The 16,911-nt window shown below is 42.8% G+C and overlaps 1 protein-coding gene across 1 annotated transcript; it reads right to left on the minus strand.

Moving 5' to 3' along the window:
• Positions 1-5,186: 5,186 nt before the first annotated feature.
• Positions 5,187-13,920, minus strand: LOC132780246 (proline rich transmembrane protein 1B-like). The gene is made up of 2 exons (XM_060783847.2): positions 13,016-13,920; positions 5,187-7,466 (listed from the first exon to the last, which is right to left on the minus strand). Exons 1-2 carry the CDS (start codon positions 13,355-13,357, stop codon positions 7,314-7,316), a joined length of 495 nt encoding a protein of 164 aa, XP_060639830.1. The 5' UTR covers positions 13,358-13,920; the 3' UTR covers positions 5,187-7,313.
• Positions 13,921-16,911: the final 2,991 nt, after the last annotated feature.

The raw sequence follows: 16,911 nt of genomic DNA on the forward strand, positions 1-16,911 counted from the left end.
CCACATTATCTGAGTGCGGACTCAGAGCCCTTCCAGACAGCCATATAATCCGGAATATCAAGGCAGAAAATCCCACAATATCTTCTTTGAACTGGGTTATTTTAGTCCACACTGTCATATATTGTTCAAAGCAAAAAATGTGGGTTTTTATTCAGCGGCAATGACACTGTTCTTCTTGTTCAGATCAATTGCAACAAGGGTAACAAGAAAGGAGGGCTCTTCCATTATCTCCTTGTTTATGAGTTTCCTATAGACTTCTGACTGACTGTTTTTGGAGGAGAATTTTGGACATGTTCCTAACCTGCTTATAAACCTCTGGAAGTAACAGATTCTTATCTGGCATTATGCAAAAGATCTGTTCTTATCATGGCTGTTACAAAATATGTTTTTCCAAACCCAGGGTCAAAGACTGTGCTGTTTGCATTTTTTTTAAAAAAAATTACCAATCACAAAGCTCTGGGATAAAGGTGGGGAAGTGATGCTGCGAGATGACAAATGAGGATTTGTCAAAAAGGAACTGTTTTTCCCCACCCCCAGATGTGGCAAGTCCGGATCTTTTCAGGTCAAACCTGAGACTTTGAATCATTACAAGCCAAAGTGTACAACTTTCAATAGTATCTTTATAGACCTATAAGAGAGATAATAATTGTGTATTCAGAGGGCTATTACATACTGGTCCCCAAGAAGAAAATTCTGACCATTCAACAGCCCACTGTGAAGAATTTGCACAGCACTTTGCAGATAAAGTCACTCAGATCCAAACTGACTTGGATGCTGTTATTGATATAGTTCCAATGGATGTAGCCCTTGCTCGTACTTGTCCAGTGTTGATGGATACCTTTCAATTTGTGCAGCCTGGGGATATGGACAGGATCCTTGGAGAGGTAAGCGCTACCACATGTATTCTAGATCCTTGCCCTTCCTGGCTGATCAAACAGGTCAGAGGAGGATTGGCAGAGTGGGTGAAGGTGGTGGTCAATGCCTCCTTGGAACAAGACAAAATTCCAACTTGCTTAAAGGAGGCAGTTGTGAGACCGATATTTAAAAAGCCACCCCTGAACCCCTCTATAATGGACAACTATCGTCCAGTGTCCAACCTTCCCTTTCTGAGCAAGGTTTTGGAGCAGAGAGCTAGACAGGGGAATGTGTCCCTGTTGGTTCTCCCAGACTCCTCAGCAGCTTTTGACACTACTGACCATGGTGTCCTTCTAGATCAGTCTTTCTCAACCTGGGGGTCAGGACCCCTGGTTGCCAAAAGACCATTAGAAAACACAGTATTTTCTGTTAGTCATGGGGGTTCTCTGTGGGAAGTTTGGCCCAATTCTATCATTGGTGGAGCTCAGAATGCTCTTTGATTGTAGGTGAACTATAAATCCCAGCAATTCCAACTCCCAATTGCCAAGGTCTATTTTCCCCAAACTCCACTAGTGTTCACATTTGGGCATATTGAGTATTTGTGCCAAGTTTGGTTCAGATCCATCATTGTTTGAGTCCACAGTGCTCTCTGGATATAGGTGGACTACAACTCCAAGACTCAAGGTCAATGCCCACCAAACCCAGTATTTTCTGTTGGTCATGGGAGTTCTGTGTGCCAAGTTTGGTTCAATTCTATCGTTGGTGGAGTTCAGAATGCACTTTGGTTGGGGGTGAACTATTTTTTTTTTGTCGTGTCTATAAATCCCAGCAACTACAAATCTCAAATGACAAAATCAATCCTCCCAACTCCACAAGTATTCTAATTAGGGCATATCGGGTTTTTGTGCCAAATTTGGTCCAGCAAATGAAAATACATCCTGCATATCAGATATTGACATTACAATTCATAACAGTAGCAAAATTACAGTTATGGAGTAAGAATGAAAATAATTTTATGGTTGGGGGTCACCACAACATGAAGAACTGCATTAAGGGGTTGCGGCGTTTGGAAGATTGAGAAACACTATTCTAGATCATCTCACTGGGATGGGACTGGAAGGCACTGTTTCACAATTGTCCCATTCCTTCCTGGAGGCCCAGAAAGTGAGTTCTGTTTTGTCCCCATTCTGTTTAACATATACATGAAACCACTGGAAGAGGTCATCTGGAGTTTTAGAGTGTGGTGAAACCTATATTGACACTCAGCTCTATTAATCCTTCCCACCTAAATCCAAGGAAACTGTCCGGACCCCAGACCAGCATCTGCCATCATAGAATCATAGAGTTGGAAGAGACCTCATGGATCACCCTGTCCAACCACCTGCCAAGAAGCGGGACAATCGTGTTCAAAGCATCCCCAACAGATGGCCATCCAGCCTATTTAAAAGCCTCCATAGAAGGAGCATCCACCATACTACGGGGCAGAGAGTTCCAGAGGTGGTTCTGCCAGCTTCTTCCCCTGAAATAGAGCCCATAACATCTGGCATTGGTAGAGTCATAGAACCACAGATTTGGAAGAGACCTCGTGGGCCATCCACTCCGACCCCCTGCCAAGAAGCAGGAAAATTATATTCAAAGCACCCCGACAGATGGCCATCCAGCCTATTTAAAAGCCTCCATAGAGGGAGCCTCCACAACACTCCGGGGCAGAGAGTTCCACTGCTGAACAGCTCTCACAGAAAGTTCTTCCTAGTGTTCAGGTGGAATCTCCTTTCTTGTAGTTTGAAGCCATTGTTCTACATCCTAGTCTCCAGGCCAGCAGAAAACAAGCTTGCTCCCTCCTCCCTATGACTTCCTCTCACGTATTTATACATGGCGATCATGTCTCCTCTGAGCCTTCTCTTCTTCAGGTTAAACATGCCCAGCTCCCTAAACTGCTCCTCATAGGGCTTGTTCTCCAGACCCTTGATCATTTTAGTGGCCCTCCTCTGGACACATTCCAGCTTGTCAACATTTCCCTTCAATTGTGGTGCCCAGAATTGGATACAGTATTCCAGATGTGGTCTAACCAAGGCAGAATAGAGGGATAGCATGACTTCCCTAGATCTAGACACAATATTCCTATTAATGCAGGCCAAATTCCCGTTGGCTCCCCCCCCCCCCCAGCTACATCATATTGTTGGCTCATGTTTAACTTGTTGTCCATGAGGACTCCAAGATCTTTTTCACACGTACCCCTCTTGAGCCATTCATCCCCCATTCTGTATCTTTGCATTTCATTTTTTCTGCCTAGACTCCCATTGATGCAGGCCAAAATCCCATTGGCTTTTTTTGCCACCACATTCTATGTTCCTATAATATGAGTTGTGCAGCTTTCGATGACTTTCCTTTTACCTTTATCAACAGTTGAATGTCCTTTTAATTTGAGTTCAGCTCTTCTATTATTGTTATTTGATACAAAACAAGATAAGTACACAGCAAACAAGATCACTATACTGGCTTTTGTATTAAATCACACATCGGACTCTTCCGAAGTGTCTAGGACTGTGTGATATATCCGTGAATAATGCATCCAGATCCAAGTAGGATGATCTTTTGCAGCTGACAGATGGCTCTTTTCATTCTGGATTGTGTCTTCTTTGACAACTAAAGAAGTGTATAAACAGATACTTAGGAAATAGAAGTCGGTACCAGGTGGGAGATAAGAACAGGGAAACATATAATGGGGCTGCAGCCCATAAGTGGGTAGATTTTGAGCCTCCATAAACTAGATATAATTTTAAAGCTGAAAATCACATCCAAGAAGAAGATTTTAGTATGGTAACATCCCCTCTACTGATTATTATGGTATGTGAACATTAATATACATGTGCGAAGATATATGAGCTTTTAGCAATGGTATGATGTAGGTGTAAATAAATAGCTGTTACAGTTCTGATAATTTTTAAAAGAAAATATATAAATATCTAGCTGTTGTTATGCTGACTTTATGCTGGCTTTGGAAAATTCCCTAGTGCTTTATTCTGCACAGAGAGAAATAAAAGTGAGGTGGATCTCCACTTTGGTGTCTTTTTCATTGGGCTAAACCAGGCATGGGCAAACTTCGGCCCTCTGGGTGTTTTGGACTTCAACTCCCACAATTCCTAACAGCCTACTGGCTGTTAGGAATTGTGGGAGTTGAAGTCCAAAACACCCAGAGGGCTGAAGTTTGCCCATGCCTGGGTTAAACGCACCGCGCCAAATAAAAGGTGATTTTTGACATCAGTAGTAGTTTAGTGGGTGGTTTTGTTAGACGTAATGTGTGTTATATGCTTTGTTTTTGAATTGTATTTGTGTCTGGTTAGCTTTTCTCAAATGTTGTTTTATATGCCAAAACCTTTTTTGGGATGATGCCCTCAGAGAGGACCCCCCAAAGCCTGTTAATATTATTGAACGTGATAGGTTCAATCTCAGTAACAGTTGCTTAAACTATGCCATTGAAATAAAAAGAATGTCTAACAACTAAGTAGATAAGTAAAAAATAGGGAGCTGGTGTGGTTAAACGTTGTCAAGAGACGTTGCCCAGTATGTTTGGCTTTTCATATTTAGCGCAGAGCTCAGAAAACATACTTTTTACTCTTTTTATCATGTCAGAAGCAACTTGAGAAACTGCAAGTTGCTTCTGGTGTGACACAATTGGCCGTCTACAGAGATGTTGCCCATGGGACATCCGGATGTGTTACCATGCTGTGGGAGGGTTTTCTCATGTCCCTACATGGAAGCTAGAGCTGACAAACAGGAGCTCACCTGATTTGACCCGCTGATCTTCAAGTCAGCAGTTTAACCGGCACAAAGGAGTTAACCCAATGGTTCTCAACCTGGGGGTCACTAGGTGTTTTGTCCCTACAACTCCCAAAAATCCCAGCCAGTTAACCAGCTGTTACGATTTCTGGTAGTTGAAGGCCAAAACATCTGGGGACCCACACGCTGAGAACCATTGGGTTAAACCCTTTGTGCTGGTTAAACTGCTGACCTGAAGGTTGGCGGGTCAAATCAGGTAAGCTCCTGTTTGTGAGCTCTAGCTTCCATGAAGGAACATGAGAAAAGCCTCCCACAGCATGGTAACACAACAGGGTGTCCCCTGGGCAACGTCTCTGCAGACAGCCAATTATCTCACACCATAAGCGACTTGCAGTTTCTCAAGTTGTTTTGGACACGATAAAAAAGGGTAAAAAGTATGTTTTCTGAGCTCTGCACTAAATATGAAAAGCCAAACATAGTCCAGTTTTTGACATCTTTTGGAAGGACTTCTTCAAAGAATAGATTGGGCCATTAGCCCCAAAGGACATTGTCTGTTTTGAGCAGATTTTCCCAGCTCTATTCTTAACACTTTCCCAAACCACTATTTTTAACAGCACATGGAAATTTATCTAAACAAGGCAAGTTTTCTAAGTTCTGTTTTAAACAGAAAAAATAGTCAAACTTTATTTTATTACATATCAAAGCACTGATTTTAACAGACACAAAAAACCGAATTAATAAATCTCTGCTTTTAATGAGTTGCTCAGAGATGATGATGATGATAATGATGATAGGCCTAGATGATAAGACTAGCAACAAAAATGGCAATGCTATCTGTGCAGGCCAGTTAAATTTCATGGAGCTTACAACTATAACATGCTGGGAATCTAACATATCACAATGATGTTTTCAGGATCTTCTTCAGGGGTGAAGAAAGGAGAAAAAGACAAGGTGGTGAGGAGAGATAAGATTATAACCTTCGCAGGCATGACTTGTGGGGATGAGAGACAGGGCCTTCTCAGTGGTGGCTCCTTGGCTGTGGAACTTCCTAGTGGGATTTGATCAGTCCCTTTCCTCCTGTCATTTTGCAAACAAGAGAAACTTGGCTTTGGGAGCAAGCATTTGGCCCAGTATAATTGATGCAGTGGGTTAAACCACTGAGCTGCTGAAAAGTCTGAAAAGTCGCAGGTTTTCTGAAAAGTCGCAGGTTTTCTGAAAAGTCGCAGGTTTGAATCCGGGTAGTGGTGTGATTCCGGGTAGTGGTGTGAGCTCCTGCTGTTGGCCACAGCTTCTGCTAACCTAGCTGTTCAAAAACATGCTAATGTGAGTAGATCAATAGATACTGCTCCAGCAGGAAGGTAACGACACTGCATGCAGTCATGCTGGCCACATGACCTTGGAGGTGTCTACAGACAATGCCGGCTCTTTAGCTTAGAAATGGAGATGAGCACCAACCTCCATAGTCAGACATGACTTAACTTAATTTACATAATTATCTGTGCAATACAGATGTGTAATCAACATCTGGTCTGAATTTGGATCATGTGATTTTAATGTTTTTAATTTTTATACTTAATGTTTTAATGTCCTATTATCTTATGGTGAACTTGTCCTATTGCATTTTATGCTTAGTCATATGCTGTTTGATTTATGATTTGGTTTATATATGTAAGGCATTGAATTTTGCCATTATTTTTTGTAAACTGGTTTGAGTCCCCACAGGGGCGAGAAAAGCGGTATATAAATACTATAAATAAATAAATCTCCATCTCCCAAGCAGTGCAATGGCCATATTGGTGTTCTCCTAAACATGGATGCTGCCTGGTTGTCGTTGTTGAATGTTGAGTCAGGAGCCATTAAGTACCAGGCTTGCCACTTTCAACAAATGGACAGATGTATGCTTAATCCATATATATCACCAACAGAATTCTACCTATAATATGTAGAAAAGTATACTGGAGGTGCAGTAATCATGGTACAGGCTAAGAAGAAAAGAGTCCCTGTTTTCACATGTTTCTGAGAAGGTGGGCAAACAAAAGGAAGTCTGGAAACTTAGGTCAGAAAAGAGATGGCTGGTTGAAGGACCAGGAAGGATCAGTGGTCAGAGTAAAGAGAAGAGAGTGGGCAGAGAGGAAAGATGCACCTAGCATGGGCTGATCTAACCATATAGCATCATTTCATAGTCTGTGATTGTAATTATTTTGTGAAAATAAGTCCCCAAAAATGAAAGAATGCATGTTGCAGTCCAAAAAAGGACTTTCTCAAGCTTTGTCATCTTTACAGAAGGGTAATAATATAGTTCCATTGACAATGCCAAGCCAATTAATAACTGTGCTGTTCACTCATCAAATATACCAGTGTTCCTACTTGCTCTTTGACACCAGTTGGGTTGCCTGCACCTGCTGTATTATTTTAGTCTGAGATATATACGTATTTGACGTTTATCACTTGTCACCAGTTTTTAAAGATAGTCCTATATGATATCAAATGCAAGGCTTGGCAGCATACATGTCCCGTTTCTGGTCCTTTTGCCTCCTGATGCGTTTAACATGTTGGAACAGCCTGCTGCATGCCCCTTTGCTGAACAATTCCAAGAGCAGGATGACAAACCAGCATTCTTCAGACTTGTACCTTGGAGGAGCAGGATCTTCTTGCTATGAATGTTAAAGGGCGCATCCTCAGTCTACCCTTTTAGCAACAGTCATTTTCAAGAGGAGGTACACAATCAAAGCCATGACCCCAAACAAGACGGCTAAGTTGGCATAAAACAGTGCTCGCCTGGAGTTTGTTCGTGCAACTGTGGTGTCCCCAGCACCGACGGCAGCACGTGTCTGGAAAGGAAGAGAGAAACACATGATGGAGTCAAGAAAAAACAGAAACTGGAGGAGATTTCTGGCAGGAAGAAATGGGGCTGCTTGTGTCATCTAATCATGGCCTAAATTATATTGCTTTGACAAGAGTATGCCTATTAAATCAATTAGATTTCTCTGTTTTGACTCACAATGCAACAATTGGTTGAATTGGATAGTATAGTCAGATTTATTAGGCACTAGCCATCCCCTGCCACAAGCTGCTGTGACCCAGTCTGTGTATGTGTGTTTTGTGTGTGTATATGTGTGTGTCTGTGTATATATATATCTGGTTTTGCGCATGCGTTGTAATGTATATTTGGGGGGGGGGGGTGGCTTTTAAAGTCTCTTCTGCTGTGTTTTTCAGTGTTTTTATGAGTGATGGTCGCTTGTTGGCCTGATAGGTGTATTGTATCCAAATTTAGTGTCTATTCATCCAGTGGTTTTTGTGTTAGGTTAATCCCACAAACTAACATTACATTTTTATTTATATCGATTTACCTAATAATAAGTCTAGGCTGAATTGGCACTGAACTGGCACTAAGGCTCTAACTCAGGGCAGTTCCAGACATCCCTTTATCCCAAAATTATCTACATTAAAAAAATACGGATTTTTTTGGAGTCTGTCCGCACCCACCTCAGAAAGCATGCACTTTCTAGGGTGGGTGTCCACACGTTCTGTCGGGACTAGCCCAAGAGAATGTGTGGAGGCCCTAACCCACTCTCCCAAAGCCCCCAGATCACTTAGAAAACTAAGAAAAACTTACGTAGCCTCCATTAAAAGCCCCGGCAAGCTCTCTTGGTGCATAGAAATGACGTGCTAGGAGGGGGGGGGGAGCGATTTTCTTCCCTCCTCCCCTCCCCTTCTCTCCTGGTGCATCATTTCTACATGTCGGGAGAGCTTGCCAGGGCTTCTAATGGAGGCTATATAAGTTTTTCTTAGTTTTCTAAGGGATCTAAGGGCTTGGGAGGAGGGAGGTGAGTATTCTCACAGTTTACCGGGTTTATTTAGCCCAGTAAATTGTGAAAATACTGTCTAGACTGCAGTATTCTGCAGTCCAGACCTGAAAATAATACATTTATCCTGTGCCTTCCAAGAAGGCGTGGAATAAATGCACTATCAAATTAATTCACAACAAACCAGGGTTTTCCTGGTTTGTAATGAATTAATGTGGGACTGTCCAGAATGTTCCTGCAATAAAGGGCCTGTCTAGATGGGCCCTGAGTTTTACTGCTGTTGCATTCTTGCCCTGGTTTGACCCTTTTATTTGACTCTTCATATTTAAATATGTATGACAGGGTAGAGTTGAGTTGGATGAGCCCTGTGAGTCTAATATGAATTCATTGGTTTGGACTTTAAACTTTGGCATAGCAGCAAACAAGCTGGTTTCTTATACGAAATGACAACCCTTCAGTTCTTTGAAGATAGTAATTGTATCCAACAGTTGTATCCATCATCAAGCCATTTCTTTTGCATGGTAAATATGCCCACTTACCTCAACCTATGTTCTTCATAGGCCTAGTTTCTAGAGCAGTGCTTCCCCAGATGTTTTGGCGTTCAATTCCCTAACAGATGGTAAACTGGAAATAGTAAACTGGCTGAGATTTTTGGGAGTTGTAGGTCAAAACACCTGGGAACCCAAAGGTTGAGAACCACTGTTCTAGAGGCTTTCCCATCTTCTGCATTCTTCTGAGGAAATCTTAACTTTTCCAAGCAAGGCCCTGATCAAAGACAATCTGGAAATAGAAGTGTATGACAAATGGGGAAAGAGAGCAGTGGTACTACCTGAGCCAATTTGGAACTCATTATTCATTACTGCTGGATAATTGCCTAACATATTGCATGCCTGGTGAGAAATGGTGATTCCAGAAACTTTGAGAGTTCAATGTCTGCCAAAGGTTGCATTAAAAATTAGACCACTCAGGAGTATAATGAGTGCTGCAGAGATTGGAATGCCATTTGACCATGAAAACAGGGAAGATTCTAGATTGAAGGGTGGGGAAAATGGTCTAACCAGGTGATCCAGCAACTTCCAGATTCCTTCTTTATATTGCAGTGTCACATGTACACAAACTTTATCCAAGATAGTGGCATCTCTTACATGGCAACACTACTCAGAGGCAAACCGATAAGAGATATTCGAGGAAAACCACTGATCAAAGTACTGGCGGTTCCCAAGTTACAGACATCTGACTTACAAAGCACCCCTAGTTAAGACAACAGGAAGTGAGAGAAATCTACCCTTAGAAAGGGAAATCCACTCCTGAAAGAATTATCATGGGGAAAAGGTGTCTCCACTGAAGCTTTCTCACCAATCCTTGTTGCCACAAGAAGTCAATTTTTTCAACATCCAATTCTCACAGGGACAGAAAGTGCAACAAAATCTTCGAAGAAGAGGCACAGACAGCAACACAAATGCCACAGGGAGGTTAACCTTTTTCTGTGCTATCCAAAGCTCTCTCTCTCACACACATGGCTGGAACTACACTTAAACTATTTATATGTTCTGACTTACATACAAACCTACGGAACTCAGAGACTGCCTGTACTTATTTTAGGTGGAGAAATGGTGGAGTGGACGTTCATAGGTTAGGAGTTGGGCTTGGAGCAAACCTTCCTTGCTTCAAGAAAAATAGCACTTCGATCCTAGGGTTTAGGATGCATATGTTCACCAACCAAACTATAGGGTTGCACTCAATCTTCCTTGAAATGAAAACCTAAGCAGGAGCAGGCTTTATGAGTAAGCCAATGGAGAGTCACCAGGGAAAACTAGGCATTTCCAGGTAGGTCCATGACCATTTACAGCAGTGGTTCTCAACCTGGGGTCCCCAGATGTTTTTGGCCTTCAACTCCCAGAAATCCTAACAGCTGGTAAACTGGCTGGGATTTCTGGGAGATGTAGGCCAAAAACATCTGGACCCCAGGTTGAGAACCACTGATTTACAGCAATGGTTCCCAATCCGTGGGCTGCGAGACCTAAAATAAGGTCAGTGGCTCTAGATTATTAAAATGGTTTTCTGTGGGTGAGCAGATGGTGACTTCTGGATGGCATATGTTCTGTATCAGAAACTAGAGCTGATGTGCTCTATCTAAAGTTATTTTCTGAATCAGCACTCCAAATAACTAAATCAAATCTAAAGTTGACCAAAAACAGATTTGTAACTCTTTTGGTACTAATGTTGAAGAGTGGTCCCTGGTCAAAAAAGGTTAGGAACCACTGAGTTAGAGCTCACAAGACTGTGTAAGGTGGCCTGACTCACTGCAAATGAGAATCACTATACTCTAGTGATTCTCAATCTGTGGGTCCCCAGATGTTTTGGCTTTCAACTCCCAGAAATAAAACACCTAGTAAACTGACTGGTATTTCTGGGAGTTGTAGGCCAAAACACCTGGGGACCCACACATTGAGAACCACAACTCTATATTGTAGCTTGGCTAAAACACTAAAGGGGATTCTGAGAGATGAAAATGACCATCACCAGGGCTACCTGGAAGGAGTTCATGATGGTGTCCTACAAAATAGCACCTGCTCGGTTTGTGTGTGTACCATTGAGCCCTGCCCCAACCCAAGCATCCTGCTTGCCAGAGCGCCTTCCACTTCCACATGCAAGTGACAAAACCTTCTATGAGGTATTTTGTTGCCACCTCAACTTTTTCAGAGACACAGCTGATGAATTAAATAATCAGTTGTGTAATGAAATGCATTTCAAGCTTAAACCTTGTCAGAAACCTAGCTAGATGGGACTGTCTAGCTAAAAACCTGTACAGAAGTGCTCTCAACCTGTGGGTCCCCAGGTGTTTTGGCCTTCAACTCCCAGAAATCCTAACAGTTGGTAAACTGGCTGGGATTTCTGGGAGTTGTAGGCCAAAACACCTGCCGACCCACAGGTTGAGAAGCACCGCTGTACAGCCTTCCCCGAACAGCCAAGTCATTCTACCATACAAATGGTACATGGGCAAGAGATATTTTCCAGCTAGAAAAGCAAAGAAAACCATCAGGAAATTTCCTGCTACAGCCCTGGGCACCAGTAACCCATTGTGTATTCACAGTTTTTTAACAATAAAAACACTGTACTGTTCCATTATCCGGGTGGACTCCAAACGGAGGCCTAGATAGAAAAGGAAGATACCAAAAGACTCTTGCTTGAATTTACTGCAACACTCAACCAGCTAATCAACTCTCAACAAAGGATTCCCCCAGGCAGGAAGAAACCACAACTTGAAAACTGCTAGGCCATTAAATGCTTATCAAGGTGGCCAATTGACACAGCCACACCTACCTCCAACAGACAAGAGTTCTTTGTCCCACCCTGGACATTCCATAGATATATAAACCCAATTTTCCTAGTTTCCAACAGATCTCACAATTTCTGAGGATGCCTGCCATAGATGCAGGCAAAACATCAGGAGAGAATGCTTATGGAATATGGCCATACAGCCCAAAAAACTTACAGCAACTCAGTGATTCCAACCATGAAAGTCTTTGACAATACATCAGACAGCTAACCCTGCAGATGGCTTAGTTGTGGCCATTTTCTGCACCCCACCCCCATTTTGTTTTTGTTTTTTTCTTGCCAACAGACCACTTCCTCAAACACAGGGGAACTCCAGACAAGAAACAATCAGGAACACATAATCATCTCTCAACAAAGATGTGGCTTCTTACTTCTCAGGCAGTAACAAGCCACACCTAAAAACTGTCAGGCCATCAAATACTAATCAAGGTGGCCAACTGAAACATTCACACCTAACTCCAACAGACAAGAGTTCTTTCTCCCACCCTGGACCTTCCAAAGATGTATACACCCAATGTTCCTAGTTTCCAACAAACTTCACAACCTCTGAGGATGCCTGCTAGAGATGCAGGTGAAACGTCAGGAGAGAATGCTTCTAGAACATGGCCATTAAGCCTGAAAAACCTACGACAAGCCAGACCACTTCCTGTAGCAATCCTCTTCACACTTAAGGCTCAGGAAGGAAACCTCAAATGAAATCCAAAAATCTAGAGTATATCCTCTGCATGTTTAACTACATCCTTCTCCAACACATATTTTTCTCAAAGCTGGGGAAAAGTAGGTTATCACAAGGGGTTCTACCGCAATGGCTTGCAGCTGAGGCAAGTAAATGCTCTAGCTAAGTTAGCATAAATTTATTTATTTATTTATTTACGACATTTATATGCCTGGTCTTATCACCCCGAAGGGAACTCAGAGCGGCTTACAATATATATATATATATATATATATATATATATACACACACACACACACACACACACACATACACATACACATACACACACACACAAACATATACATACAATATATTATATTATTAGCATAGTACAATATCAGTATTATATATTACTATATTGTACTGTACCATTATATTGTAATATTCTTAGTAATATTACATGCAATATAAAATATATAATTATGATATCATAAAAGAAAGGCAGCAAAGGGAGTTTCTCTTCTCTTTTTTTAGTTTGCAGTGACACTGCCTCTTCCTGGCAAACACAGACACTTACCAGCATAGAATAAACAAAGGCAACAATGCCCAAAGGAACACAGCAACAAAGCATGGTAAAGATGGAGTAGGCCAGGTAATCAGGTACATAGGTAGGCTGGACCGGTGTGATGAAGACGGCCTGCGGCGGATGAAAGAGCACTCCCTCGCTGGGTCCTACTACCCCTGGTGAACTGTAATAAGGTGGACACTGACTCGGCAGAGGAGGCACTGCCCCATAACCCATAGGTGGTGGGGCTGGCCCCGAAGGAGGTTTCAGTAGATCAGGTTCTTCATAAAGCTGATATTCAGAGTATGGAGGTGGAGTGTCTTCGGTCTTCTCATTATTTGGGTGACTCATCATGCAGGTCTCTTCTCCTCCTGCCTTTCTTTCTCTCTCTTCGCAGCTCTGCAAGTGCAGTGTTCCTTTCCTTTTTCACTTCTTCATCTCTCTCTTTTCAGCTGCCTGCATTAGCTTTGAGTTCCCTGCCTTTTCTCCTTTTTTTTGCCCTCTCAGTCCTTTTCCTTTCCTTCCTGCACTACCCAGATGATCGCTCACAATATTCTTTTGGCTCAAAGCTTCCCTTGCAAATCAGGCTACTCTGTTCTGCTTCTCTGCAGAAGGGATGTGGTTAAGAACTGCTTTGGCTCATGAGCAAAACTACTGGGCATTACATCAGAGAGAAAAAAATGACTGGGTAGAATTTAAAAGCTGGCAATCAATAAAACCCCGATGAGCTGCTGGATGTTCTGTTTTCTCTGTCTCTCTCTCTCTCTCCTTTGCCCATCCTTTGTTGCCTTCTTCCTCCCCTGGTGCATTCCTCTGCCTGCTGAAGCTCCTTTTTTCAATTTAGATGCTTGCTTTATAATGCAGGTCACTCCAGTCTTCTGTACTTAAGGGACTACGGTATTATTTATTGCTCTTGATTTAGGCAGAATGACATCACTGTGTCTTAAAGTCGGGAAGAATGACTCAGGTGGAATGAATTCACCAATGAAATCCTCAGATGAGTACCTACTTACCTAGGTGATCCCTCGTAGCTCAAGGATGATGGTCTTCCAGATGTAGTGTCTTGGTGGTGGGTACATAGGTGGCTGTGAAGCCCTATTCTTGATCCGCATGTTCTGCTGGAAACATTGGTTTCCAAGAGGAAGGCGGTCCCAGTCAGGGTTGGCTTGATGCGCCTTCCTCTTGGCATGTTTCCCCCTTTCCCCCTCCATTTGGTCCTCCAAGGACCAAGGCAGTGACATCTCCAGCCCATCCCTTGTTTGGGTATCAGCCAGCATGTCAATGACTTAAATCAAGAAATAGTTTTCTATAAAGCCCTACACGACTCCGGCCCTGTTTACCTTTCCGAACGTATTCTCCCCTATGAACCATCAAGATTACTAAGATCATCTGGAGAGGCCCTGCTCTCGGTCCCACCAGCCTCGCAAGCGCGGCTGGTGGGGACGAGGGACAGGGCCTTCTCGGTGGTGGCCCCACGACTCTGGAACTCTCTCCCTCTGGAGGCCAGAACCGCCCCATCCATCCTAACATTTAGGAAACGGGTGAAGACCGTGGAGTCAGGCCTTCGAGGAATGAGACAACACCATAGGACTCTGGATGGAAGTGGATATAGATCCATCCTATTAGGATGACTGACCACTGTAGTTTTATATTTAGTGTTTTTAAAGTTGTTTTGTAATTTGTGATATATGATATTTTAATGAATGTATATGTTTTTATGGCTGTAAACCGGGCTGAGTCCCTCGACAAGGTTGAGAAGCTCGGTATACAAAACTGTGAAATAAATAAATAATAAATAAGATCTACAGAGACACTTGCTGGAACACCCCAGCAAGCGAGAGTCCAAAAGTGGCAAGCTCAAACCCAGAACCTCAATCAATGGCTGATACCAAATGAGAGACTCCCCCCTGGGCACACAGAAAACTGAGCAACTTGGAAGGCGCTGAACAGACTGTGCTCTGGCACCACGAGATGCAGAGCCAATCCTAAGAAATTGGGCTACAAAGTGGAATCCATGACATGCAAGTGTGGAGAAGAGCAAACCACAGACCACCTGCTGCAATGCAACCTGAGCCCTGCTATATGCACAATGGAGAACCTCCTTGCGGCAACACCAGAGGCACTCCAAGTGGCCAGCTACTGGTCAAAGGACATTTAATCAGCTACCAAGCTTACAAATTCTGTGTTTTTGTCTGATAGTTTGTTTGTTTTTGTTAAAAATGTAATACAACTGTCTGGTTGCTGATGACACGATAAAAAAATAAATACCCTCCATTTGTGCCTCTTTTAATTCCGCAGCACTGCTGGTCACAGCTGACCTCCAGTTAAAGCACTCAAGGGCCAGGGCTTTCCAGTTCTCTGTGTCTATGCCACAGTTTTTAAGGTTGGCTTTAAGCCCATCTTTCAATCTCTTTTCCTATCCACCAACATTCTGTTTCTCATTCTTGAGTTTGGAGTATAGTAACTGTTTTGGGAGATGGTGATCAGGCATTTGGACAATTGTGAAACTGAATCCCATCATCCTCATCAGAATCATTGACACTTTCACTCTGTGATTCCAGCTGAGTCACAACATTGGAATTGGCTGGTGACTGTAGGAAAAGCACTTTGGTTTTCTCGATGATCAATTAGAGGTCGAGCTTCTCATATGCTTCTACAAAGATGTTTAGAGTGGCTTGTAGGTCTTCTTCTGAATGTGCACAGATGATGTTGTCATCAGCATACTGGAGTTCTATAACAGATGTTATTGTGACCTTGGTTTTGACTTTCAGTCTGCTGAGGTTAATATTAGTATATTGATACCGGATGTATCTGTTTTGCAAGAAAAGATTGTTGGATTGACATTCTACACTGCCAGATAATTCAGGTTGTCAGAACAGAAAATCCACATTATCTGATTTGAGCTGGATTAGCTTAGTCTACACTGCTGCTTTATAATCCAGTTCAAAGCAGGTAATATGGATTTTATACAGCTGTGTAGAAGGGGCCTATGATATCACGCCAGTACTTTCTCTCACCTGCAGAATTCTGGGAAATGTAGTTTGGGAAGGCAAGGACCTCTGAGAATTCAAAAGATCTATCCCTAAACTACATTTCCCAGAATTCTGCAGGTGGCAGAAATGTGGGGCTGCCCACTTAAAAACCCTGGTGTGATAATGAGGTTAGAGCAGTGGTTCCCAACCTGTGGGCCACGGCCCACTGGTGGGCCGCAAGACCTAAAATATGGGCCGCGAGACATGTGGGGAAAAATGGTGCTGGGGGTGTGTGCTGCCGTTGGAGGAGAGAGAGAGAGAGAAGGAGAGGGAGAGAAGAAAGAAAGGAAGGAAGGAGACAGCATGTTGGCCTTGCCAGCACTTTCTCAACTTTGGAGGGCTTCCCGGGCTATGGTGGAGAAGACTAATCCGGTGGCAATTTTCTGCAATACAGTTTTCTGAATCAGCAGCACAAATAACCAAACCAAATCTAAAGTTGACCAAAAACTGATTTGTAACCCTTTTGGTACTAATGTTGGAGAGTGGACCATGGTCAAAGTGGTCCCTGATCAAAATGGTCCTTGGTAAAGTCATTCCTGATTTTAAAAAAAAAAGGTTGGGTTAGAGGATCTGATTCTGGAGTCTGACTTCAGAGCTCACTGACTTGAGCCAGGCACTCTCTCTCAGGACCCTTTCAGACAGGCCCTATGTCTCTGGATCTGGTCCCTGATTTGCTGTTTATCCCAGATTATCTGGTAGCGAGGACTCATATAATTCAGTTGATTGTAGTGATGTCACGAGACATCATCTCACCAAAGCGGGAGTGAAGGAAGTGAAGAGAGAGCTGCGAGGGAATATTTGTTGCTTTTCCCCATCATAGTGAGTTGTAAAACTGGAGTCTTCTTTCCATGACCAAAGATGGCATCCTATTTAGCA

The sequence above is a fragment of the Anolis sagrei genome, chromosome X (genome assembly GCF_037176765.1).
Source record: "Anolis sagrei isolate rAnoSag1 chromosome X, rAnoSag1.mat, whole genome shotgun sequence".
In the NCBI taxonomy this organism is placed as follows: domain Eukaryota; kingdom Metazoa; phylum Chordata; class Lepidosauria; order Squamata; family Dactyloidae; genus Anolis; species Anolis sagrei.